This window comes from Carcharodon carcharias, chromosome 26 (genome assembly GCF_017639515.1).
Source record: "Carcharodon carcharias isolate sCarCar2 chromosome 26, sCarCar2.pri, whole genome shotgun sequence".
Classification (NCBI taxonomy): domain Eukaryota; kingdom Metazoa; phylum Chordata; class Chondrichthyes; order Lamniformes; family Lamnidae; genus Carcharodon; species Carcharodon carcharias.
This window is the reverse complement of record NC_054492.1, coordinates 36407909-36435268: the sequence shown is the minus strand read 5'-3', so window position 1 is coordinate 36435268 and position 27360 is coordinate 36407909. Positions and strand designations below refer to the sequence as shown.

Genomic DNA, 27360 nt, shown 5'->3' with positions numbered 1-27360 from the left:
AAAGCATAAAATAAATGGGCAGAACAGGATCGCCAGCTGCTGATCAAAACAGCCCCAATTTTTCAAGCCTTTCTTTGTATTTGTATTAACTCACAAGGTGGCCAGTGCGCCCCCCCCCACCCCCTCTCGCTTCAATGGGATCTTCGCTTTGTGAGACAAATGATGCATATCAGCTTCTTTTAATCATTTAATTTTCAGTAAACTACAGAACTGTGTTATCTTAGGAGCGAGTACCACAAGAGATGCCTAGGGACTCTGCAAAGTATCACCTTTAAATTTGATGACTTAGAAATTTGGCTGAACGGGTGTTCAATGGCCTCTTAAGCCTCCAATATGGTGGAAATCATGCAGAATCGCTATGAGGTGGAAGCAATTGGCCATATTGGTAAAGGCCAGAAATTGTTGTGCAGTGCCCACACTTGAAATAGGTGTCAGTTTGCATAGCTAAGTAAGTGCTCTAAAGTAAATTTGATGCCCCTACTGCAAGATTAATTTGTCCTGAAGGAGCTGACAACTGGCTGCACTCAGAAAAATCAGGTCTACCTGTGACCTTAACAGGTGGTCCTTAAAGAGACTGCAAATTATGGCGTAACTAACAAGGCAATATTATAAAGCTATTTTAGGGGGAGATGATGGCGTGGTGGTAATGTCATTCGACTAGTAATCCAGAGGCCCAGGCTAATCTTGGGGGCAGGGGTAGGGGAACATGGGCTCAAATCCTATAAGACCATAAGACATAGGAGCAGAAATTAGGACATTCGGCTCATCGAGTCTGTTCTGCCATTCAATCATGGCTGATAAGTTTCTCAACCCCATTCTCCCGCCTTCTCCCCGTAACCTTTGATCCCTTTACCAATCAAGAACCTATCTATCTCAGTCTTAAATACACTCAATGACCTGGCCTCCACAGCCTTCTGTGGCAATGAATTCCATAGATTCACCACTCTCTGGCTAAAGAAGTTTCTCCTCACCTCTGTTCTAAAAGGTCTTCCCTTTACTCTGAGGCTGTGCCCTCAGGTCCTAGTCTCTCCTACTAATGGAAACATCTTCCTCATGTCCACTCTATCCAGGCCTTTCAGTATTCTGTAAGTTTCAATCAGATCCCCCCTCATCCTTCTAAACTCCATTGAGTATAGACCCAGAGTCCTTAAACGTTCCTCATATGTTAAGCCTTTCATTCCTGGGATCATTCTCGTGAACCTCCTCTGGACCCTCTCCAGGGCCAGCACATCCTTCCTGAGATACGGGGCCCAAAATTGCTCACAATATTCTAAATGTAGTCTGACCAGAGCCTTATAAAGCCTCAGCAGCACATCCCTGCTTTTATATTCTAGTCCTCTCGAAATAAATGCCAACATTGCATTTGCCTTCCTAACTACCGACTCAACCTGCAAGTTAACCTTAAGAGAATCTTGGACTAGGACTCCCAAGTCCCTTTGCACTCCAGATTTCTGTATTCTCTCCCCATTTAGAAAATAGTCTATGCCTCTATTCTTCCTACCAAAGTGCATGACCTCACACTTGCCCACGTTGTATTCCATCTTCCACTTCTTTGCCCATTCTCCTAACCTGTCCAAATCCTTCTGCAGCCTCCCCACCCCTTCAATATTACCTGTCCCTCCACCTATCTTTGTATCATCTGCAAACATGGCCAGGATGCCCTCAGTTCCTTCATCTAGATCATTAATGTATAAAGTGAAAAGTTGTGGTCCCAATACTGACCCCTGTGGAACTCCACTAGTCACCGGCCGCCATCCTGAGAAGGACTCCCTTATCCCCTCTCTGCCTCCTGCCAGACAGCCAATCTTCTATCCATGCTAGTACCTTGCCTCTAACATCATGGGCTCTTATCTTACTGAGCAGCCTCCTGTACCGCACCTTGTCAAAGGTCTTCTGGAAGTCCAAGTAGATAACATCCATTGGCTCTCCTTTGTATAACCTACTCGTTACCTCCTCAAAGAATTCTAACAGATTTGTCAGGCATGACCTCCCCTTGATGAAACCATGCTGACTTTGCCCTATTTTACCATGCACTTCCAAGTATTCTGAAATCTCATCCTTAATAATGGACTCTAAAATCTTACCAACGACCGAGATCAGGCTAATTGGCCTGTAATTTCCCGTCTTTTGCCTCATTCCCTTCTTAAACAGGGGGGTTACATTAGCAATTTTCCAGTCCTCTGGGACCCTCCCTAACTCCAGTGATTCCTGAAAGATCACCACTAACGCCTCCACTATCTCTTCAGCTATTTCCTTCAGAACTCTGGGGTGTAATCCATCTGGTTGAGGTGATTTATCCACCTTCAGACCTTTCAGATTTCCTAGCACCTTCTCCTTGGTAATGGCTTCCATACTCACCTCTGCCCCACGGACTCTCTTGAACTTTGGGGATGTCACCTGTGTCTTCCACTGCCACAGCAGCTGGTGGAATTTAAATTCCATTAATAAAATATGGAATTGAAAGCTACTCACAATGGTGTTGAATATGGAATTATCATCGATTGTCATAAAAACCCATCTGGTTCACTAATCCCTTTTAGGGAAGGAAATCTGCCATCCTTGGTCTGGCCTACATGTGACTCCACGCCCACAGCAATGTGGTTAACTCTTAACTGTCCTCTGCAATGGCCTAGCAAGGCACTCAGTACAAGGGCAGTTAGGGATGGGCAACAAATGCTGGACTTGCCAACAATATACACATCAATTGGAAGTATTCATCAAAAGAAAAAACTAGCAGAGATCAGTAAACAGTTGCGGTGAAATTAATACCTTTGTTGCAACAATACTTCATTAAATCCCCATTGCTTCCACAATAGTGTGATGAATCAGGGTACAAAATTTCTACCCTAGGTCAGAAATCTACTTGTTTTTTTTAAATAGGCCATTTGATTAAATGTGCTGGGTGTGCCCTATTGATTTTTATTTTGGGTTCAAGTATTATTCCTATCAACTTTTCCAGTTTTTTCTCCTTACAGTCTTTCAGTGCTTCCATCAGAAGAGGATGATTCCCTGAAGTTCTGCTCAAATTTTGAGTCAGGCAATCTTCGGAAAGCTATTCAAGTTCGCAAGTAAGTGTGAAGAAGGGCAACATGCTGTGTGTGGTACATCGTGCAATCCAGTATATGTAGTGGGACTATCGAGAGGCTAATAGTGCGCTCCTTATCACTGACTTGCCTGAGGTCAGCAAAGGTTAACCCAGATCAGGAATCCAAGCTGGAGCTTTTGGTGTTATTTGGCTGAGCACCATTAACCCACAAAGCTTTAGGGGTAGATGTTGTATCATTATAATGATATAAAACCTTGGGTTGTAGGGTGGCCGAGTTGTACTATTAATGATAGGGTTGATCTGCAGACACTTCTGGATGGAAACATTAAGATTATTTACAATATACTCAGCAGCAACTACATGTGTGCTTTCAACTCCAACTCCATCTCTACACTGACCGATCAGGTAGCCTGCGCTACTCTCCTATTAGTTACTACAGATCATGTGATCTTCCTTAACAAGTATTGTTCTTAAACGTACATTACACACTAAATAAAACCATAATTACTACACTGAGCCACAAGGTTCTGGGTTCAAGTCCCACTCCAGGACTTTTTAAGGCTGACAGTCCAACGCAGTACTGCACTCAGAGGTGTTGGCTTTTGGATGAACTGTTAAACTGATGCCTCATTTGCTTGCCCAGGTGGATGTAAAAGATCCCATGACACCATTTCAAAGAAGAGGAGGGGAGTTATCCTTGATGTCCTGGCCAATTTATCCCTCAATGAACAGCACAAACAACAGATTATCTGGTCATTATCGCCTTGCTGTTTATGGGGGCTTGTTGTGCATGAACGGGCTGCTGAATTTCCTACATTATAGCAGTGACTACACTTCAAGAGTACTTCATTGGCCGTAAAGCTCTTTGAGGCATCCACCAGTCTTTTAAATTTATTTATTCATGTAATGTGGGTATCCCTGGCTATGCCAGTATTTATTACCCATCCCTAATTGCCCTTGAGAAGGTGATGGTGAGCTGCCTTCTTGAACTGCTGCAGTCCATGTGGTGTAGGTACACCCACAGCGCTGTTAGGGAGGAAGTTCCAGGATTTTAACCCAGCAACAGTGAAGGAACAGTGATATATTTCCAAGCCAGGATGGTATGTAGCTTGGAGGGGAGCTTGCAGGTTGTGTTCCCATGAATTTGTTGCCCTTGTCCTTCTAGTTAGTAGAGGCTGCATGTTTGGAAGGTGCTTTTAAAGGAGCCTTGGTGAGTTTCTGCAGTGTATCTTGTTGATGTTACACACTGCTGCCACTGTCATCAGTGGTGGAGGGAATGAATGTTTAAGGTGGTGGATAGGGTTCTGATCAAGTGGGCTGCTTTGTCCTGGGCCATAAAAAGTGCTATATAAATGCAAGTCTTTCTCTCTTCTTACTACAAATAGTGTTTAAAATGTTTTATAATTGGTCATCATTTTAATATAAATATGACAAAATGAAGGAATGAACGGGTGTTCCTCATGGATAGGCTACTCTTTGTGAATGCTTAGTGGGTAGGCAGAATGGTCACACTATTACTGCTCCTACTGTCTGTTCATGTTAGAGTTTGTATAGTCATGGAGCAATATTTCCATTGTTTAATAAATGTCATTAGAATGTCATTTGCTGTCTTGGGGCGGAATCTTCCGGGCTCACTTGGAGTGGGAAGAAAGGCCGGAGGGGAAACTTAATTACGTGGGAGGCTAAAATTCTGCTTCCTGACGGCAGGACAAACTTTCGCAGTTAAGTTCTCAGAACTTTAAAGGGGGTTCAAGATTCTTGACACCAAATGTTGCAAAGTCCTTCTGCATGCATTTGTATGTCATGCATGCTCATTAAAAGGCCAGCTTGCCAGAAGTAAGACCCCACTCCGAATTAATCTCTCTGCCTGCAAGAAATATGTGCCTTCAGATTTGTGGCTGCATATAAGTAGCATGCACCAGGGGACATCTTCCTGGACTTTGGAGTGAGTAGCCACTACCTTGCCTTCTTTCAAGAGTGCTCTTGTATGGCAGGCTAAGTTTGAGTTTGGGTGTTGGTTGTCCAAGTTGCATGCAGATTGACCAAGGGAGGGAGGATGGAGTCTGCTGGGAAAGAGTGAAGGTGGATTGACAAGGGAGTCAGGGTCTGCTGGGAAGCATGAAACTGAGGCCGGGCAAAGGTAGAAGAGTCAGTGGGGCATGGTGGGAGGGTGTTTGGGGAAGGAGGCAAGACTGTCTGGGTCAGGGGTGGTGTCTGCAGCAGGAAGCCAGATTGTTCGGGGCAGGGAGGAAGGCAGGAGGGGAATGCAAGGGTGCAGAAATGTGGGAGGGAGGGAATGGCCTTGCTTGTTGTGTATGGGGATTGTGTGGTTGGGTGGGGAGGGGTTTTCTGGACAGAGACAGTGGGAGAGAGATGTTCCAAAAGATCGGGATCAATGTCTATGGTGGGGTCCTGGGGATTGAACTGAGGGGACTGGGCAACGGAGGGAACAGTCTCAGTGAGAGGGGAGGGTGGAATGTGGTAGGGCAGTGGGTTGAGGGTCATGGTTGGAAAGCATATGGTCTCATGGTGGGAATTGGACTAAACAGGTGGCATGGATAATGGGAGGGGTCAGTGTCAGTGTGGGCATGGGGACAGTAACATGTGTAGGCTCAGAGGGGAGAGAAGCATATGGAGGGTGATGGTTATAGGCTCAAGGGCAACAGGGGAAAGTTGAAGGTTAACAGAGGGGAGAAGAATGGTTATATTAGGTGGGTAAAGGGTGATTGGGGGAAGTTGGTGGGTGACAGGGAAGGGTGGAAGGTGGTGGAAATGTGAAATGTGAGTGTGAAATGTGACACGCACCATTTTTTAAAGTTTTGAAAGTGTGACCCTTCGAAACGGGAGGAGGGTCGTTTTGGGTGGGTGGAGTTAACGCTGAGCACAATTGGCTCAGAGCGTGGAGTTGTGTTCTCCTCTCTATGTTGAAGCCCACACAGCAGCAGGTTTGTTCCTGACACATGGGTCTTATGGCCTTAAGATCCCAGCAAGACTGGGAGCTGTAGTAAACCCTGTGTCAATTTATATCCTTGATGCTCTCGGATCTTTAGCTACAAATCTATCAATCTACTAGTTGAGCAAACTCAGTGACAGAGCCTCCACTGCCCTCTGGGCTGGAGACTTCCAAACATTCACCGCCCGTTGAGTGTTGAAATTCCTACACATCTCAGTTTGAGGTATGCTTTTACTCTGAGACTATGTTCCCTTGTTCTGGACACTCCAGTCATGGGAAACTCCTTCCTGTAACAACCCTGCAGAGCCCTCTAAAAGGTCTTTATACTTCATTTAGAACTTAGATAGTCTCTTTGCACTCTGGAGGACACGGGTCCATTCTCCTTACTCTCACCTCATAGGACAATCCCACAGTCCCTGGAATCAGTCTGGTCAGTCCTGGATGTAATCCCTTGATGGGAGAGCTATCCCTCTCTAGGTAAGGAGTTGGACAGGACACTCAATTCTCCAGGTGAGGACTCACCAAGGCTGTAGTTAGCTGCAGCCTGACCTCTTTAATCCTACACACAACCACTCTTACAATCAAGGACTCCTTACTTGCCAGTTGCACCTGCATGTTACTCACTGTTACTTTTGAACATGGCAGTCAGGTCCATTTGGCTGTCCACACTTCCTATTATCTGAGCACCTAGCAAAGACTCTAGTTTGCTGCTCCTCGGAGCACAGTGCAGAGCCTCATGCTTTTGACCCATATACTCCATCTGCCATGTTCCTGGTCACTCACTTAGCTTGTCAACTTACCTTGAGGCCTCTTTGCCTCCTCCTCACAACTCACAGCAGGACCTCTAGCAAGGCATGCAATAACTTGGCTGTAAACACTGCACAGACAGCATTCTCACGGAGCTCAATAACTGCTGGGGTGCCTGTTGCGTCCTTAAGCTGCGCATTCATGAACGATGGCCAAGGCTTAAACATACTCAATTAAGGATATTCAGTGATGCCATTATTGATGATGTGAGAGAATAAATGGTGTATTGGTAGAATCACATCATTAGAATCTGATTGGGAACAAAGTGCAATGCCCTAAATCCTCGCCACCATTGCTGTAACTAACAGTATCATGAGAATATAGCAAACCTAAACACAGTGCAGTTAAACATATATTTAGAAGTGTGAATCATATGTACAGTGATTGGACCCCTGTGCCACTTATATCCCTTCAAAATTTATTTCTCTATTGCTATGCCCAGATGTAACTCCAATCTTCACAACTGAGGTAGAGGCAGTCTGCTGACTGCTGTGCCGTGTTGACTGTAATGACCTTGGCAGACATCCTCTGGTGACCCGAGGCCTAGCAAGCTCTGGCCTGCTGGGGGTCTCCTGCTCTGGTGCAGGTGCATCCTCCTCTGCCTGTTGGAGGCTATGGGGTCACTGGCAGAGTGGAGGTGGAGTGGCAGGGCACCCTTGGAGTGTCCTGGGATGATGTCCTGGGGTGCCTGGCCAGCACTCCTCCTCCCTGTGGGTGTCCAGTCGCACATCCCTGACTCCTTGAGGGGAAGGGGCACCTGGTAGAGGGGTTGAAGTGCCCCATTCCTCTCTTGCCTTGCCGTTGATGCACTGCACCCATGGCTAGAGCAATGAAGTGCAGGTCCAAATGCACATCCAGCAGCTGCTGTGGACCTGGGTCTCCAAGGCAATTGTCACTCTTTCCAGGGAGGCAGCCAATCACTTGCATGTCAGAGCCACGATATCAGACAGAATGTGGATGGACTCCACATTGGTCCAGTCTGCACATGGCCTCTGGCATCTCTGCCTCATGTTCCCCTGCCTGTCACTGCATCTCCGACAGGACTCTTATGTCTGAGTCCAGAGGCTAGTATTCTGCATGTGGCTCAGCAGGAGCCTGGTCTCCAGCAGTCTCTGAGTGTCAGGGACCTCGGCTGTCACTTGCGCCACCAGCTGTGGTCCTGTGTCAATGTGTGCTCGCCAGATTGTGACTCTGAGCCCACTCTAGAGCATGGACCCACTGAAGTGACTGTATTTGTGCTAATGGAGGGTACAGGGGAATACCGTAACAGTGCTTAATCATCGTGAGAGTCATCCTCCTCAGAGGTGGAGTTGGAGCGGGGGTTGGGATGCCTCCTCCTCTTCTGCTTGGCCTGCTTACTGGTAACTGAAGTTGAGAAGAGAAAAAATTAAGTGATGTTTATGCACAATCCCTTATCTAAATAATGTCTCACTCTGTCAGCGCATTGGACAACTGCAGACTGGAGGCATCCTCACTGGCTTCCCGTGAAAGTCCTGTGTCACCGTTCATGCAGGCACATTTCTGGTCCTCCCTGGCTAGTTCTGCGGCCTTCTCCTTGAATGGGGTGAGGATCCGAAAATCCAGCACTCTGCTACCGGCCTGGGACCACTCCTTCCTGCTGTGAGCATTTTTCTCCTATAGACAGACAGAGGATTGAGTGTCATCCCAATGGGTGTATGAGCAGTAAGTGACTAACAAGCACACTACCCTGCAACTGATACAACGTTGGCAGCGTGAAGTGGCTGCCTCACATTCAGTCCACATATTTCATCCTCTGCTGAGTCCTGTACACGATTCTCCTATCTGACATCCCTCTGCACTCGCACATTCACACTGCTTGGTTTCCCTATGAATATCACATTGCAGTGACTAGACGGTGCAACTTACCCTTGCGGAGTGCAGTAGATCATTTATTCTTTATCGACACTGCACCAGGTTTTTTTGTGGGCCCCACTGGCACTGACCTGCACTGCAACCTCTATCCAGGCTGCCTTGGTCAGACAGGGGGTCTTTCTGCTGCCATCGCTGGGGAACAGGACCTCTGGCCTTTCCTGGATGGTCTGGAGGAGATCCTGCAACAAACTGTGGGGCCACACTTCTGCTCTGTGACATTCTGGTATCTGCAGTAGGTTTCCCCATCTGGAACAACAGCCAGACTGATCCTCCTGGCTTGCAGTGAGTGAATGCCTGTCCGGGTGCAATTTATGGCCGCCGGACCTTTAAGCCCCTGAGGTAAGGATGGAGGCGATAACGGCCCTGCAACAAGATTTGACAAGGTCCTTGTGTGTACCTAATAAGCTGACTGGTATGACCTTGTGCATGGTCAACCATCCCATCCCTGCGTGAAAATCACTCTCACTCCCACCGCCAAACCCCCCTCCCCCCTTTTCCCCCACCCCAGGCCTCCCAGCTTACACTCCAGAACGGAAGATTCCACCCTGAGAGACTGTTTCCTTTATCTGTAGAGTCTAGAAGTAGGGGGAATGGTCTCAGGACAAGGAATTGGCCATTTCGGGTTGGTCATTTGGGACTTAGGTGAGGAAAGATTTCTTCACTTGAGCGTATTCAATGCTGAGATCAATATGTTTTTGGATTCAAGAGGTATGGGGGATCGGACAGGAAAGCGGAGGTCAGGTGGAGGAACAGGCATGATCTTATTAAACAGCAAAGCTCTCTCCACAGTATGGCCTACTCCTGCTCCAATTCATTTTGTTCTGATTTCCTATTCTTGTCTAGATATGAATATGATTTGATTATGAATGCCGACATCAACACAGACTTTCAGCACCAGTGGTTCTACTTTAAGATCAGTGGCATGAAAGCTGGGATCCCCTATCGATTCAACATTATTAACTGTGAGAAGACAAATAGCCAGTTCAACTATGGTAAGAAGCAAAGATCCTGAACACAGAGGGACTTGGCATCTCAGGCCCATTAAAATAGATTCATGTCCAAAACGGTAGTTGCAAGGTCACAAATCTTTTGCTTTGTGTGATAATTGAAGCTTGCATACTAAGATTTGGCTGTAACTTGAAAATCAGCAACAAGCTTTGCAAAGTTCCACATTTCCCATTTAATAACCTCCCAGCTGTGGAAGTCACCCTGTTTCTGCCTCTAAATGAAGCTGATTAGGGATGCGTACCTGGGGCTTCTGCAGTGGCCGTAATCACATGAAGAGAGTTAGCGAAGACATCAGGGTCATCACAGGGATTAAAAGTGGGGGCGCAGGTGTAAGATGAGGACAGAGGGAAAAATCAAAGCAAAAGGAAATGGGAGAGGCAAGGCATGTTCCTCCTTGTTTCCTTCCTGGTGTTGTGGCCAAAACAACACCATCTGCCCAAATACAATGATATGAACCAAAAAAAGTGTGCACAGGTTATATTGTCCAGGAGCTATTTAACAGGAGCAACTGCTACAAGTTTGGGTTTACTGCCATTATATAACTTGCTGCTTCCATTAAGTGCAAAGTTAATGCAGTTGGTCCACTGTCTCCGGATATATCTGGTTCAGTTTAGAGAAACCCCTGCCTTATTCTCTCAGTATTCACTGTAGCTCGGTGTGTTGATTCCAGATTGGTGTGTCAGTTTTTCAGTCCTAACTTGGTTTCTGGCATAGGTTTATGATATATTAACATTTAAAGCATTCGCCAATGATGCTTAAACTGCAACAATACTCAAATTCCCATGTTTTTCTTACCAACCCAGAATGGACTCTCATCACACTTTGGCCAAAAGTATTTCTTTTGCTTCTAACATACATGAATATGGGCTTTTCTGTCCTTTGGAAACTGATGCAGATATTTCAGCATCAGATGACATACTTTATCAAGCTACTTTCTGTTGACCACTTGTTCACAATGGCCACATGTAGGCACTGTGCCATGTTTAATGCTCACAGTGGCTAGGTCTAAACACTGCACCACGTTCTGTGGATTCATTGTCACGGCACAGCTCCTGACAATGTAATGTCTCAGAGCAATCTTCCAACCTGGGCCTTGGACGCCATCTTGGATCAGAATTATTTGATTTGTGTCACACGTTATTACACTTATTGAATATTTGTGGAGTCACTTCTCTGTCATCTTCTAGGCTGCAACAATGTTCAGTTCATGTATCTTCAGTAATCAGATGCAGTTTGGTGAACTACCCACTGGGCAGTCAGTGTGGGACTTCAGTGTGGCTCCTCGCTGAAAATTAGGCCACAAAATTATCAACTTGCACAGCCTGTAACTATTTTCAAAATTTACTTCTTAACATAATTTTTTTTGTTATTCATGCATGGGATGTGGGCATTGCTGGTGAGGCCAGCATTTGTATGACCGTCTCTAATTGTCCATGAGAAGGTGGTGTTAAACTGCTGCCTTGAGCCACTGCAGCCTGCTTAGTATAGGTACACTCAGAGTGCTGTTAGGCTGTTCCAGGATTTTGTGATGAAGAAGCAGCAGTGATATATTTCCAAGTCAGGATGGTGTGTAACTTGGAGTGGAATTTGCAAGTGGTGAAGTTGCCACACACCTGCTGCCCATGTTCTTCTAGGTTGTGGAGGTCACAGGTTTGGAATGTGCTTTTGAAGAGACCAAACTCATACTCTTCATCACAAATCAGTCCGCAAGGGATTAAAATATTCTTTTCAGAATACATTTCCTACAAACCATGGTAATTGAGTCTTTCATGCACTTTCTCAATGTATTGTTGTACATGGATGGTGTGAACTTTTTTGTCCATGGATGGCAGTTCTTCAGACAGGATGAAAGCTGAATCATCAGAGCTACAAGTTAATATTATCGTACAAAAATACAAACAAGGAGCAGGAGTGGGCCATTTGGTCCCTCGAGCCTGCTCTGCCATTTAATAAGATCATGGATGATCTGATAGTAACTTCAAATCTGCATCCTGCTTGCCCCCGATAACCTATCACCCCCTTGCTTACCAAGAACCTATCGACCTCTACCTTAAAAATCTTCAAAGACTCTGCTTCCACCACCTTTTCAGGAAGAGAGTTCCAAGACTCACAACACTCTGAGTAAAAAAAAAAATCACCTCATCTCTGTTTTAAATGGGCAACCCCTTATTTTTAAACAGTGACTCCTAGTTCTAGATTCTTCCACAAGAGGAAACATCCTTTCCACATCCACCCTGTCAAGACCCCTCAGGATCTAACATGTTTCAGTCCAGTCGCCTCTTACTCTTCTAAACTCCAGCAGATACAAGCCTAACCTGTCCAGCCTTTCCTCATAAGACTACCCACCCATTCCAGGTAGTAGTCTGGTAAAGCTTCTCTGAATTGCTTCCATTGCATTTACATCCTTCCTTAAATAAGGTGATTAATACTGTACACAATACTCCAAATGTGGTCTCACTAGTGCCCTGTACAACTGAAGCATAACCTCCCTACTTTTGTATTCAATTCCCCTCACAATAAATTAAGACATTCTATTAGCTTTCCTAATTACTTGCTGTACTTGCATAGTAGCCTTTTGTAGTTCATGCACTAGGGCACCTAGATATCAGAATAATTTCAGGTTATAGTTGTTACTTTTGAGCCAGCTGTTGTACATTTTAAGGTGGGGTATGATTATCCAGGTGTCAACATCTTTCTGCAAATATTTCATCAATGGCTGCATAATCAGACTAATTGGATTTGCCTACTTCACAGTATGTTAGTCTGCAGACTTTAACATTCAAACAGCTAATTCTAACTATCATGCCACTTTTGACTTAATTAATGTCTCATCTGAGATTTTGGCAGAAAGAAAATTCATGAGTGTAGATTTCTCCCGGAGCAATTGTGCCTGTTCTCGATAGGGTTAGCACTACTGAGGAAACAATGCATCTTGCCCAGAGGTACAACTGGCTGAAGCAAGTTTTTAAATCCTTCTGTCCAAAGTTGCATAGAATATAATATAGTGAGCTCTCTATTTTGTCATTGGCACATTGCCTGGCCTGTGAATCATTTATAGAATAGGTGTAATGGGGTTTATTGTGCAATCATAGAATTACGGAATGATACAGAACAGAAAGAAACCATTTCACCCTTCGTGTCTGTGCCAGCACTTTGAAGGAGTTATCCAATTAGTCCCTTTCGTCATAACTGTGCAAAATTTTCTCCTTCAAGTATTTATCCAATTCCCTTTTGAAAATTATCATTGAATCTGCTTCCAGCCACCATTAAGCAGTGCTCGAATATATTCAGTAACATTTTCATTGCCTTTTGAATTCTGATTTGTTTGATTGTCTCTTGCTCTCTTCTCAACTTTGCCTGAATGCTTTACCTATCGTGGAATAAAGCATTTTACGGATCTAACGATGCCTTCCCCTTCATGAACCCAGTCTGCCTTTGAAGAGATTAAAGGAGTAAGACATGGAAGATCAAGTTCAGTTCAAAAAGAAGCTTCATTGTTACTCTCCTGATGCATTAGCTGATACAGGGCAGTTTCCATTTTAAAAAGAAACATAAGGATATGACTGACACCTGTGGTAGAATTCGCACTAAGTTACATTTCATTTAGAGTTTCAGAATCTCTCAGACTCATTCCTTATTACATTCAGTGCCAGATTCCCTTCTTTCTCAAACTTGAAATCATTATAATTATCTGCTGCTTCTTCGTTAGGCTGTAAGAAAATAGATGCTTTCATCTAGTCATATTTTTAATCTCCTTCAATATTTATTAACTACACCTCCATCCAGTTATTTAAAGATTTCCACTCAAAAGTTTACTTAATTTTCATCTACTATCTTTGTTCTATTTCATGAAGCTCATTTTTTCTTTTATTCATTGGATGTTGGCATCATTTATTGCCCATCCCTAATTGCCCTTGTTCAGAGAGCTGTTTAAGAGTCAACCATATTGTGGGTTTGAAGTCACAGGTAGGCCAGACATTAGTGAACCAGATGGGTTTTTACAACAATGGTTTCATAGTTATCCAGATTTTAGATCTTAATTCCAGAATTTTTTATTGAATTCAAATTTCACCATCAGCCCTGGTAGGATTCAAACCCGGGTCCCTGGAGCATTACCCTGGGTCTCTGGAATACCAGTCAAGTGGCAATACCACTATGCCACTATCTCCCCTTGTTCTCTAATGGCTGGTCTTGGAGATGGAGAGAGGTCATTCAGGCAAGTTTCCCAGGAGTTTACAGGGAGCGAGGCCCTCCTGCAGGCACCATGTGGCTCAGGGAGGCCTCCTCCCCCCACAGTGGAAAGTGCTGCCCCCTCTTGAAGACATCTCCCTGCCCTCACAATTAAGCCTCCCCGCAACTCCCCCAGCTGGGGCCTACCAGAATGACCCTGGTGAGTCCTGACTCCACTTACCTGCACTTTGGGGAGTCCTCCCTGGTGCCTGCTGCAGTCCCAACAGTGGCCACCACTCCCGGTGGTGCTGCTGCTACTGAAGAGCTTCCTGCCATCTGGTTGACTGGCTTCTATTAGCGGTTGGCACATCCTGCTTTCTTGCCCGTCAAAGAAGTCATAACTGTAGGCAATTAATCATCTGCTCAACGTCAAATCTGGTCAGGTCCATGACTGGCAAGGTGGGGTTGCCCCCAATTAACAGCTGGGGGATGTGGCCACTGCTGCCCTGTAAAATCCTGACCTCTCTTACGACACTGCCTATCTGCTCGAAACTACAATCTCTTATCTGGGCCTCACAAAGGAACCTTCCAGCACTGACTGAACAACCAACTTTATTTTGAAGGCTCAGGAGCAGTCAGGGATGGATTTTGGAGAATCGATGGTATGTACTTCAGCCCTGGCTTTCAACACCAATGAGATACCTAACCAGAGAGGCACCTTCTTGCCTATGCACCCACCACAGTTGTAGGACAGTGAATCTTCGGCGTCCTCAAACAGTGATTCTGTTGCTTGGAATAGTTGTATTTCATCAGAGTTCAGCCAAGGCCTGCAAATGATTGTTGGCTGCTATATGCTGCACAGCTGGGAAGCGACCTAAAGATGAAGCAGCCAAGAGAAGCTCGTGAGAAGCTGAAGAAAATGAAGCCAATCATAAGATTGTGTGCTAACCAAGCTGCCTTGATTGCTGCAGTCATCAGACAGGGTATAATTGCTCAGTGCTTTCATTGAAAGCCTTTTCCTGCTAGAGACTAACAGTCTCACCCAGATGTGGTGAATCCGCATGCCAAATAATACATTCTCTACAATGGCCCAGATGTTCAACTTTTTTCTCTCTTTGGCCCACAAGGCAATTTATTTCTTCTCCTGCTGTTGCATTCAGCAGATTATGTTCCCAGGTTGTTAGCATAATGGGGAGCCCTTTAACATAGGAAGGTCATTAGTCTGATTTGCAACTCCCCAGCAGGAATACCCAACCTGAAAGATGGAGAGGCCATCCTGCTCCCATCAGACACAAGCATCCCTCTGGAAGTTAAACATGTATTCAGAGGCTGGAGCTCTGATCTGCTTAACAAAGTTGTCTGGAAGACTTGAGAACTAGAGGACCCCGATTTAAGGTAATTGGCAAAAGAAACAATGGTAACATGAAACAAAAAGCCATTTTTGATGCAACAAGTAATTAGGATCTGGAATGCACTGCTTTGAGAGCGTTGAGGTGCCAAACACAATTGTGGCTTTTAATAGGGGATTGGATATGTACCTGAAGAGAAGAAAGACTGCTGGGCTATGGTGAAAGAGTGGTGGAGTGGGACCATCAGAGTTGCTCTTGCAGAGTGCATGCATGGGCACAATGGGTTGTATGGACTCCTTCTGTGTGGTAACCATTCTATAATTCTATGGAATTGGGCTTGAACACATAATCTTGCAGCTCAGAGGTGGGAACTCTACACTGAGTAAAGGATTACTGCCAGCTGTATGACTGTGCCAATTAAAAAAAAAACCCTAATTATTCCACACTATGGGCAACATTATCCCCCCCACCTCACCCCCCGTTGGGGGGAAGTGTGGGAGCGGGTGTGAGCGGGTGGACTTCCGATCAGCCTGCCGCCATTTTAAGTGGGTGGGCCAATTAAGGCCCGCCCAGCGTGACGTGCGCCAGGAAGTGCTATGCGTTCCCTGTGCAGGTGGGGGTGCTGCCTCAGGGAGATCAGCTCTGATTTCAAACATTGAATAAAGATTAGAAAAAATTTCCCTGCCATGTCCCCTCATTTGACACTGTCACATGAGTTGGGACATGTCCATAACTTTTATTGTAAAATATTCTGCATTTTTTAAATCCCTCATGAAACCTCATCCTGCCTGTGGATGAGGTTTCATGTCTTTTCAGAAGCCCGCCTGGGTTCCCAGCCTGCCCGCCAATCTTAAGGTTGGATGGGCAGGTCCATTAATGAGGTCAATTGGTTTTTTAATGGCCTTAATAGACCGTTGATAGGTCGGCAGGTGCGCATCCAATTCGGATGCGTGCCTGCCCAACTGACAATCGAAATGACGCAGGGTGATGTTGGGACGCAGGCCCAATGTCACCCCGCTTCATTTTATGCGTCGGCAAGCAGGCCTCACCCCCGCTTGCCAACTGGAAGATGCTGGCCTATGAGATTGGACCTCCGGATATATTGACATTTTATAATGCCTCATAGCACATGTTTTTTTTGTGTTCAGTGTGTTTTTCCCCATTGCTTCCACTTAGCCAAAATATATGATTGTGTGTCTTCTACTTCCTAAACTGGCGCTTCTTCTAAGATTTCCCTCTAAGGCAGGAGTGTGTAGACTGCCTCTGGTTTCTTACTTCACCAACTGACTATCCGTGGTGTAACAGGGAAGTGGAATTATTCTGAGAGACATCTCCATGTTCTGTGCTACCTAAAATTCATCTCTTACTGAGTAATCCCTCAGCATGACCAGAGTTGTATGTAGAAGCCCTGTGTTGTGGTTGTCTCCATTCGATACTCCAACTTGATCAATTCCAGAGGAGACTGAATCCTACTAATTAAAGCTCAAGATCTACATAACATTATTCAAAGCATCTGTGAGAGAAGTTAAGCTTAGCTTTATAATCTTGTAACCTTGGCCAAAAGATGAAGCATTGCAAAGAACCTCAGAGTCCATGTTTCCCGTAATGCACTGCAGCTTGGTCACATATTCATGCAGTTTTTAATAGCTTTGAGTTATGGGGAATAATTTTCCCCCCAATTTTTCCCCAATTAAGGCCCACCCAGTGTGATGTCCGCCAAGAAGCGTTATGCACTGAGTGCACTGATCTCCCTGAGGCTAAGTGCTGCCACAGGGAGATCTGCTCAGAATCGAAACTTTTACTGTAAAGGTTTAAAGAATTTCCCTGACATGTCCCCTCATGTGACACTGTCACATGAGTTGGGGCATGTCCATCACTTTTACTGAAACCTTTATTAAAATCTCGTCTTGCCCGAGGATGAGGTTTCATGCTTTTTCTGAAGCCAGGGCCCCTGGCCTGCTCACCCCCCTAAGGTTGGGCGGGCAGGTCCATTAATTAGGTTAATGACTTTTTAAATGGCCCCAATAGGCCGTTGACAGGTCGGCGGGCACACAGCTGATTCGGCTGCGCCCCTGCCGACCTGAAAATGGAGATGACGCGGGATAACATCGGGAGTTCCACCCATCATTTTATGCATCGGCGAGTGGTCCCTGCCCCGTGCTTGCCAACCTAAAGACCCTGCCCATGGACTCTTACATGGGTTTCCCAAACTACTGTCACAATTTCATGAAGAGTTGACATTAATCTATAAAAGAACCTTTATAAACAGACCCTATGAGGAACTAATCCTTGTGGTAGTCTTGAGCCAATAGTTCAGTCTATAAGCTATGTCTCCTGCAATTTCACTTGCATTTACTCCCTGCCATTCTTGAAGGTTGCTTCTTCTAGCAGCTCACTGTAGAAGTGGATGGTACTGAATGTAGTGCTTGGTTGAATTGATTCATTTGGCTCAGCTTTCTCTTTCCCTTAGGAGTCTGAAGGAATATAATGGAGTGCATTACTTACTTTATATGAAACCAATTGAAACATAACTGCACATAGCATAGGATTATATTCTCTTACTCTGAAATGTTATAATGTGGGTCTTTGAGATCAAGAATGATTGATTGAGTGAATAAGGGCATAAAAAATGGAAAGCAGAGATCGTAACCATGAACTGGGGAAGAGGTCACCAGCTTCTTCATATTGATGTTTTTCTCCACGCAAAGAAGGTCATAGCTTTGATACCCCTCTCTGTAGCCTGTGTAATGTAATTGAGGTAGTTACTGAATCAAGCTGGCGAGCAGTAAAGGAGTTTGTGCAAGATTATCCATTAAGGTTTTTATCCATTAAGGTTGTTATGTTTACACCTTAGCCATCTTGCATTGATTAAAATAAATCTCCTTTATCTAATTTGGGACAAGGAACAGCATTGATGAGTCTTTACCATCTTGTTCCACGTTGCTCAGGCTGTCCGCTATATTGAAGGATTGTACTCTGTTCCCAATAGAAGGACAACTGCAAAGCCTGGTTTTGTGAGGCCATTCTGCCTTCAAACATTTTGCATTCCAACTTGGTTCTAACCAGTTGTGCTTAACTGAATACGTACATAAAGCTTTTTGAACAGACAATCCGTGGTTCAAATTGATAGTCTGGTCGCTGAGGCTTGTATCTTGTTGCTTTATATACTGTGGCTTTAGCTACATTTCATGTGCAGTTTATATTTTGCATAGTCTTGATGTTGTAGATATGCTGTGTAAGGCGTACATTCTTTTGATTCATGTGCTTGCAAGTATTATGCTTTCTTTGAACTTCCAGTTCAAGATGAATTATTGTGATAAATATTTATACACTGTAACACTGAGACACATTCAACACAACACATGCACTTACCCATAAATAAAACACGTTGTTGATCAGTCTGCAGTGTGTTGCAGTATAATATGGTTTGAGACACTTCATGTTTTCATGCTTCACACTGAGCCTGGTTTCACAGCAGTTTCATAATTCAGCAGCTTGAGGGGATTTTGTTGCTGAGGTGAATTTACATTCATGTAGTTCAACTGTTGTGGACACATTTTATTGTTTAAATGTTAAAACAGGTTTAATACCAAATCATTTATGCCTAAATGGGTTTCACAGAATGTGACGTAGCTATATTAATGCAGGTGACAATTAGTGGAGCATTACTAGCACCAGAAATAGACTGTTGAATTTCAAGATTCTCCATAAAATTTGATGTTATAGCAATAATACGATTTCACAATAGGCAACAGTGTGATATTGACAAAACCATTTACTCACAAATGTGAAGTAGGAACTCTCAATATTGACTTTCATGAAGACATCGGTAGCACTTATGCCAGTGAGTGAATTGAAGTGATAATATATGTTCCAGGTATTAACACAAATCGAAGGTCTGGGACAGTAGCACTCATGTCCTTCATTTAATGATAAATCTGCAGTTTCACATTCTTCTCTCTGCTTTAAAATGAGTCAGGGAGTTTAAAAAAAATCTATTGTGGCATGGATTTCACAAAACCTGGGGTAGTGAGGGTTTTGCAATACTGGAACAAAGTTGTGAACTTTTTTTTTAGTTTTGAAGAAACTAGAAAGATCATTCCAAACTAAGACAGGAGAAAAATTAGCTTAGACAATGTCATAGAAAGAAAGTAGAGCTTGTATTTATATTGCAAGTATCAACACTTCAAAATTCAATGTTAATCAGCATGGCTGCTGGGAGTGGAATGGTCCTGGGTTCCCAGAATGTACAGGAGTATTACTTAAAGTGCGGGCTGGTGGTTGGGGGAAACTGAATTACCACATGTCTCAGGAAACTAAGTTACTGTGAATGTGAAGATTGCTGAGAGGGAACTGAATTAGTGAAGGTTCAATGAAGTTAATTTATTGAAAGTGTAAGGATTGGAGAAATTCTGAATAATATTTAATTCCCCTCTAATCGATGAAACACACTGGAATAAAATGCACTTTCTGTGGCAACTGAAACTTGTATGTGCTATGTTGCAGGTATGCAGCCAGTGATGTATTCTGTCCATGAGGCTTTGTGTGGAAGAGCACACTGGGTTCGTGTGGGCTCTGATATCTACTATTACAAGTACGTTTTCCTCTTCTGTTATCTAATAATAATATTTGGATTAGACAAAAGTAATAAGACTCAAGTATAATTAGTCACCGTTACAGCTAAGCATGATTATATATGTTATCTGGATTTATCATCTTTGGTTATTGGTATTAAAGGGTTGATCTTGACAGTTATATCTTGATATTAACTTTGACTCCCAACTCCAACACTATTTCAAGCAAGGAACCAGGGAAATAAGCTTGGTCACATGTCATGCCTGTTTCTGTCAGACACTGCCCACTCTCCTTGTGGTCACTGTATGGATATTGTCCACTCGCTAGCCTTATAGTTACTGAATGAGTTATCTGTATCAAAGTGATACAGCTATCTGAATGCATGTACCATTCTTCTAATTTTGATCATGATAGGATCCCATGAATGGAACTGGGAATGGCTTCATGCCAGAGCTGACTGCTTGAGGACTGCATGCTTGTGAACATCATGCACATCATGGGACCGGGACGATTCTTGTCCTTTTTCTATCTTGAGCCCTCAAGGATCATTCTGGTGATGAAGCTGTAGGAATTCAATGGACTTGCCTGTCAACCTCACAAACTACTCTGTCTGTGACCCTTAGTCTCTAGGATCAATTTAATGGGGTCATGATGGATCATCCTGCACTCTGCTAGCAAACTGTAATATGATGACTGAAAATATGGATTACAAGTCACTTCTGTCTATAAATCTCTGCACCAATTTTGATATCATTGATAAAAATAATTAACAGCACTGCTTCCAATGCCGATCTTTTCCATTTGCTATTACTTGTTTTCGTTCAACGAATCACTATTTTATCCAACTTAATGCATTTCTATCTTTGTCAAGTCTGATTCTTGTGCAACAATCTTTATGTGGGGCAAACAGTTTCTGAAAATCCATATAAATATCATCATTGTCTTATTCTTATCCATAAGGTCAATAACCTAAGCAAAAAAATGTAATGAGGTGACCCTGTGCTTCAAAAAAGAAATGCCTTTTGAACCCATTTCGGAATAAGTTATGTAATTGTTCTAGGAAACTATGAACTCACTTCCTGGATGCTTTGCGCTACGTGTGACTGAAGCAATTTCAACGATGGGATCACTGACTTTGATTGATAACCTTCAGAACAGGAGCCATTAACTATCCATCTGCAGCTGCAAGAGCTGTGAACTCTTTCAAATCTCATCCATGCGTGACTCCATCAGAAAGAAACTTCCTTTATGGCAAAGTGGAAAAGGCCATATCATGATCAGCCTTTACTTAAAGTAGTGCAACAAGACCCGTGACTGACCTTGGTCGGAACTAACTGAAGGAAAGTCTATACCTTGCTGAGATATTGTGAAAACACATTTGAATATCTCAGTGTGAGAGCGATTTCCAACTTTGCAACTAACTGACTCGAGGAAAACAGCAGTATTCTTTTAAAATCCATGTGACCTCTGCATGTGCCTTTTCTGCCACTATGAAAATTGCTCACTTTGACGAAAGCATGTTCAATGCAACAAAATACAACATTTCGACTGCTGCAGAGATGTAATTATGGTAGAGTTGCCCTTTTAAAAATGCCACCTCTCTCATCACTTAAACCAATTCCTGCATGACAAAAATCACATATTTTGACAAATCCTCACTGGCTCAGCACACCCACAGTCAAGAGAAAATATTGGTTTGAACAGATTGAAATCATGAAACAAACTACACTCTGAAACGATGTTAGGATCTATTTGCAAACCATATTTTTATAAAGTCATATAACTTTGCATATGCTTACTGCTAAGTGACTAATGTTGCACATTTGGATATATTGCATCAAAAACTTGCTTCTCAGTTAGCAAGAATGAGGTACTTAGGTTATAATAATGACCATACCAAGCTAATGATAAAGGCAGAAAATAGATAACCAAAGCAAAGACCATTCTGTTTTGCTGAAGGTGAACTTTTTGTATTAATCAAACTATTAATTCATTAATTATCAAGCCCCTTTTTCAGTGCAAACATGAACCAGCACGAGCCAGGAGCAGCTGTAGACCACCTAGCACTACAAAAATCTCCATACAGGACATAGAATCATTGTAAGCACATTGTTGATTTCTCAAAATGTGTCAAAGATGAAAACTGAGTACAATAAACAGCCACATCACAACAAGGAAACTATGAAGACCCCCCCAAAAATAGTTATCTGCCATGAGTGGATTATTTGAAAATATCAATCTACTCAGCGAGGGAGACAACACATCCTCAGGCTCAAAACAATCTTGTAAGTGCCAGATGGTTTCATTTTTAACAAATGTCCTATATGGTAATAGCTTGAAAGCAGCTTACAATACCATCTTTAATCTGTTTCTTGAAATTTATTTTTTTTTTTGCAAATACTTAAACTCGCATAATATCTTGTATGCATTAATCTTCTGCACTGGAACAGAATAAATTATTTTGTTCCGCTCTAATGTCTACAGTAGATCTTCTATATTTCCAGTGCATGCATAGTTCAGAATAACGAATAGAACAATGTCCTTCATGTTTCCACAGATGAGTTACATTCACCCAACCAATCCTGATAGACTTGTCATCAGAAAGGAGGACAGCAAGGAGGTCCAAGAGAGAGTTTTGAATCCCCAGGTGATGGGGGAACCAGTAAGAGCCACCAGTGATGCTTCATTGCACCAGGGTTCATATTCTGCGCTGGTGCCACAAGAAATGGACATACTGTCCTTTCAATAGCATGCAGAGCTTTGAGGCTATGGATACTTGTTTTATTTGACGAAGGACACTGTGCAGGATGGAAATATCAAGGCACAATTGACCTGGAAACTTTGCATAATCCATTTAGAATATAATTAAAAATTGAAATGCTTTAAATATTGCTTTTTAATTTGTGTGTCACATTTCAAGAGCATAGGTAAGGAAAGGAAGACAATAATTTGAAAAACAGAGAAGATACCCAAGAACAGGAAATACGGAATTCCTGCATCCTTTTGCTCAATTTAAGTAGTGGCTTGTTAAAAATGATAAACAAAAGCAAGGCTTTGTCACAGTTCGAATGGCAATTGGACTCTGAATGACCTTGGTGTTCATTTGCTTCAGCAATTACATTTTACAGCCGTATAGCGATACATCTTCAGCAACAGCATTAAATCCTATAATGTTGCTGTCCTTTTCAAACAGCGACTCACCTGGTTTGTTATGAGCATTGTCAGTGGAGATAAGTGAGAATGGATGACACAGCTGGGGGCGCAAGCTGGTTCTGCAGTCAATCTGCTCATCACACTATTATAAGATCAACCAGAGCTCCTATAGCTAAGATTGATCCTTCATGTGGTGCATCAAACCAGAAAATCCTTTGATCAGTGGGTTCTCCGAAAGCTTTGTTATCAATATTTAAAAAAAATTCTTTCATAGGGTGTGGGTGTCAAGAATGACCACCATACAATGTTACACAAGTATATTTTATAAGTATATTAGGGCAAGACTTTTCAGCTCCACCACTTCCCCAGACCTAAACGTAAGCCTAGGATTGCAGTGTGCTGCTCATGCCCAGTTCTTGGATCACCAAGATTTCCCATACCAGGCTGTTTTCTTGGCCTGTGGAGACCCCTACTACAGGGCTGAGCCCTAGGCAGTGTGTAATGGTGATGGAAAGGGAAGGGAAGTGAACTGTAGCTACCAAGTCTCTGAGGCCCGTATCTGTTTACCAGGACTGGATGGAGGTTGGGCTAAGGCATAATACACAGTAATAGCCCTCATAGGACTCCTTATCTCAAGTCATTGGCCTGCTTACTGGACTCCCGAAGAACCACTCCTCCACCTATCCACCCCAGCAACACCCCAGCAAGTCAGCAGGAATCCATAGGCAGCCCTTGGTGATATGTTTTCTGTGTCCCTTTGTTGTAGGGTGTCCAACCAATGTTTGGTCAAAGAATAAGATGGGAGGCTGAATGCCAGAAATTGGTCTACTTTAGGGAAAGGCTAAACTCTTCCACCTCAGGAAAGCTATGGGAATCTTGGCAAAATGTTTAAAGGGGTGAAGGCCTAGCCCTCCAGGTATTTGCCTCTTTTTTTGACCTTTGCTTCTGGGGAATGGGCTTGGATTTCGCAGCACCATTCTGGGACTGCATGGAGTTGAGAATTGGACAAAAATGGCTGCTGAGCAGAGTAGGTAGAAGTGCAGCCTCCATTTCCATCTCCAGCTCTTTCATGTGGAGCAGGCAAGGGTATGGGTCAGGAACCCCATTGGCTGCTGTTTAGAACATGCCAGCATCCTTCTGGAAGTGGACATTTAAGAACTTCTGCAACTTTCAGTGAGGTGGCTGTGTTTTGGAAGCCCTCCTGAGTCACAGCTGGCTAGTGGCAGTGTGAGTCATAGATTGGAGGCAGGAAAAGTGTAAAAGGTGAGTAAGAATGGTGTTATCTCTTTTTACAGTTCATCACAAAATGCTGTAGCCTGACTTAAAGCAGAAAAGTGTTCAGATGCATTAGAAAAGATTATCCAGTGGATAAAGTGCTATTCAGTATTGTAAAATATTGAAAGGCTAGCCTGGTGTGAAATCAATAGTTAATTGCTTCAACTCAACTCATGGCTTTCATTCATTCTTTTTAGAAGAGTTAAGGCATCTGTTTGGCTGTTTGAAAGCTGTGACAGATTTGAGTTTTTCAAAGAGATTTTTTTGTTTTTCAAATACCTATCAAGTGAGGTTTGTTTATTTTGCTGATTTATAAGTTTTTCAAAGATTTCCAAACATTATTATAGTGCTTGTGAGTTCTGTTTATAAAGTGGATACTTTATGGGGAAATTGGAGGGTGAGGGAGTGAGTGGAGTGAAAGGTGGTATGGAGATTAAGGGGGTGAGAGTGAAGGGGGCTTTATACTGATCTGAGGAACAATGTCTCTGGGAATGGAGGCAGGCTTTTAACGTGGCTGCCTTGGCTTCAATCTGCTTCTGGTGGTAGGCCTGGCTCCAGGGTGTCCTGCTCTGCAAGAGCCGAAAATGGGACTGCCAGCATTGCCAGAACAGAGGCAGGATTGTGATGTTGAGAAAACACCCAACTCCTGATTCCCATCTCTATAATGAATATCCAGCCCTGTGTGTTCCCTTGGGGCAATGGTTAAGAAAACCCTCCTTTTTCCATTCATGAATTGAACCAAAGTGGCATTATAAATACTGTAATTACAAGCATTTTTATCAAGTTTTGTTTACAAGTACTACTTAATGTTGTAATGGGATTCATATTACTATAAAGTAGATTTATAATACAAATGGGCAGTTTACTTGTAGCACATTGTTCTTAAAATTAAAAGTTTACTTAACTCACTATTTCCAGTAGATTTTCTCTCTCAGTTTTCAATCTCATTTCATTTATAGAATTGAAACTTCTGTGTTTTGCATGTTCTATTCCCTGTAACTATAACCATTTCTGGAACATTCAATAATCGGGTTTCTTTTCTCTTATGGACCTTTCGGTCATCATATTCATGTGCACGGTTGCGTGGCTGGTGCTAATAGCAACAGAGAAACTATTTTCTTTACGTAAACATTTTACTTGCATCCATTTCCAATTTGTCCATTCAGTAAGATTGTTGATATAATGCGGTACAGTGTTTGTCGCATAAATTGCCTCATACCACAATGTTTGAGAATTTTTTTCAGATGACTGTAAATTGCCTCTTCATCCACTGCTAGGCAGTACAAACTCATTTTTTTTCAGCTTACAGAAAATATTTGACACACATCAAATTAAGCCTTTGGGCTGTAGCGGAACCTATTCTGGACTGTGATTTCTAGTAGTAGATGGCTCTGTCAGTTTAAAATTTGAAGTGTGCAGCATGAGTTTAATTCATTCATTCCACCCCGATAAACTGAATAGGTGGTTTGAATTCCCCGGTGGGAAGGTGTTAAACCAACACTGGAAATACAAATAGGTACTAATAGCGCCAAATGAAGCATAAAGCCCAGGGCTTCTCACACATCGGTAATTTGGAGTAAAGTTGCCAAGAGTACACTTAGCAGCTTTCAATATGGCTGCAGTGTTGTCACCTTCTAATTTTGGATGACCAGCCATTATTTGTTCCATTCCGTGGTACATATTGAGGAGTATACAATCAAACAACAAGTTAATCCTGCAGATTATGGCACAGGGTGAGAACAACATAAACTTTGAAATCAGGTTGACAATATTAGTGGGCAAACTTTTAATGTGCACATGCTATTTTTAGCATCCTAGGCTTTATTAATAGGGGCATTGAGTACAAAAGTAAGGAAGTTATGTTAAACTTGAATAAGCCACTGCTGCGGCCTCATCTGGAGTATGGTGTCCAGGTCTGGATGCCACTCTTAAGGAAGGATGTGAAAGAATTAGAGAGAGTGCAGAAAAGATTCACGAGAATGACTCCAGGGATGAGGAACTTTAGTTATGTCGATAGATTGGAGAAGTTGGAACTGCATTCCTGGGAGAAGAGAAGGCTGAGAGGAGATTTGATAAAGGTATTCAAAATCAGGAGGGATCTGGACGGAGTAGGTAGGGAAAAGCTATGGATGGATTGCAAACATGAGGTCACAGGTTGAAGGGAATTGATTAAAAAAAAGCTATGGCAACATGAGGACAAACTTTTTCACACAGGAAAGGAATGGTTAGGATCTTGAATGCACTCCTTGAGAGTGTGGTGGAGGCAGCTTCAATTGAGGCAGCTTCAATCGAGGGATTCAAGAAGGAATCGGATTATTATCTGAAAAGGAAGAATGTGCAGGGCTACAGGGAGAAGATGGGAGAATGGCGCCAGGTGAATTGCTCCTTTGGAGAGCCAGCACAGACACAACAGGTCAAATGGCCTCCTTCTGCTCGGTCACCAGACTGTGATTCCGAAATGGAGATGCTAACCTGTTCATTTCAGGTTGGTTAACACCACTGGCAAAGCAACTGTGTTGTCAGCTGAGCACATTAAGTATTCATCCACTAATACTGGCGAGTGTAGTTTGCAGTCTGAAATGTAAAATTGTGCAAAAGCCAAAATTGGTACCTTTTGGGTGAGTGAGGAAAATGGCAAGTTCATTTTGAATTACTATCTCTGCCTCTGTAAAATAATCCCAGAAATCTCATGAGTCATGAATTGGGAGAGATGTTTGATTTTAAGTTGTAATATTTCTTTCATTTTAACCTTTGTTACAGGTTTTAAACATATGGCATGTTCTAAATTATCTTAATCTACTCATTGTCTACTATGCAGGCCCACTAGATATGAAATATTCTTAACATTTAGTGAAAACATTTTAAAACCATGGTGTAATACCTCTATGGTTTAATACCTTCTGAAAGAAAATTGGAACATTTAATTATTCTTCACATTGTCACTGCTATGGAGGAACAGGAATATTCGCTTCACTCTAAAGGGTTTAGGCTAATTTTCTGTGCACATCAACACTTATAAGCATCTGATAACCTTGGATCACGCAGGGTCTTAATGTGGTGATCTCTCAACATGCAGCATTCGAAATGACCTTCCTGTAGCTGCCACTTTTTTCAGTTTCATTTTTTTTAGA

At 43.1% G+C, this 27360-nt stretch overlaps 1 protein-coding gene and 1 long non-coding RNA gene across 3 annotated transcripts in view; both read left to right on the top strand.

Annotated features, from left to right (window-relative positions):
* LOC121269917 (cytosolic carboxypeptidase 4) overlaps nt 1-27360 on the top strand; it is a 220495-nt gene that overhangs the window by 75496 nt on the left and 117639 nt on the right. For both annotated transcript variants that reach the window (XM_041175042.1, XM_041175043.1), the window contains 3 exons: nt 2976-3068; nt 9543-9691; nt 19733-19820. In XM_041175042.1, the coding sequence (XP_041030976.1) occupies nt 2976-3068; nt 9543-9691; nt 19733-19820 (330 nt within the window). The remainder of the gene's footprint in view (nt 1-2975; nt 3069-9542; nt 9692-19732; nt 19821-27360) is intronic.
* On the top strand, nt 21733-25136 carry LOC121269918. Its single transcript, XR_005941444.1, has 2 exons — nt 21733-22086; nt 22359-25136. It is a non-coding gene; the product is annotated as an uncharacterized LOC121269918 (long non-coding RNA).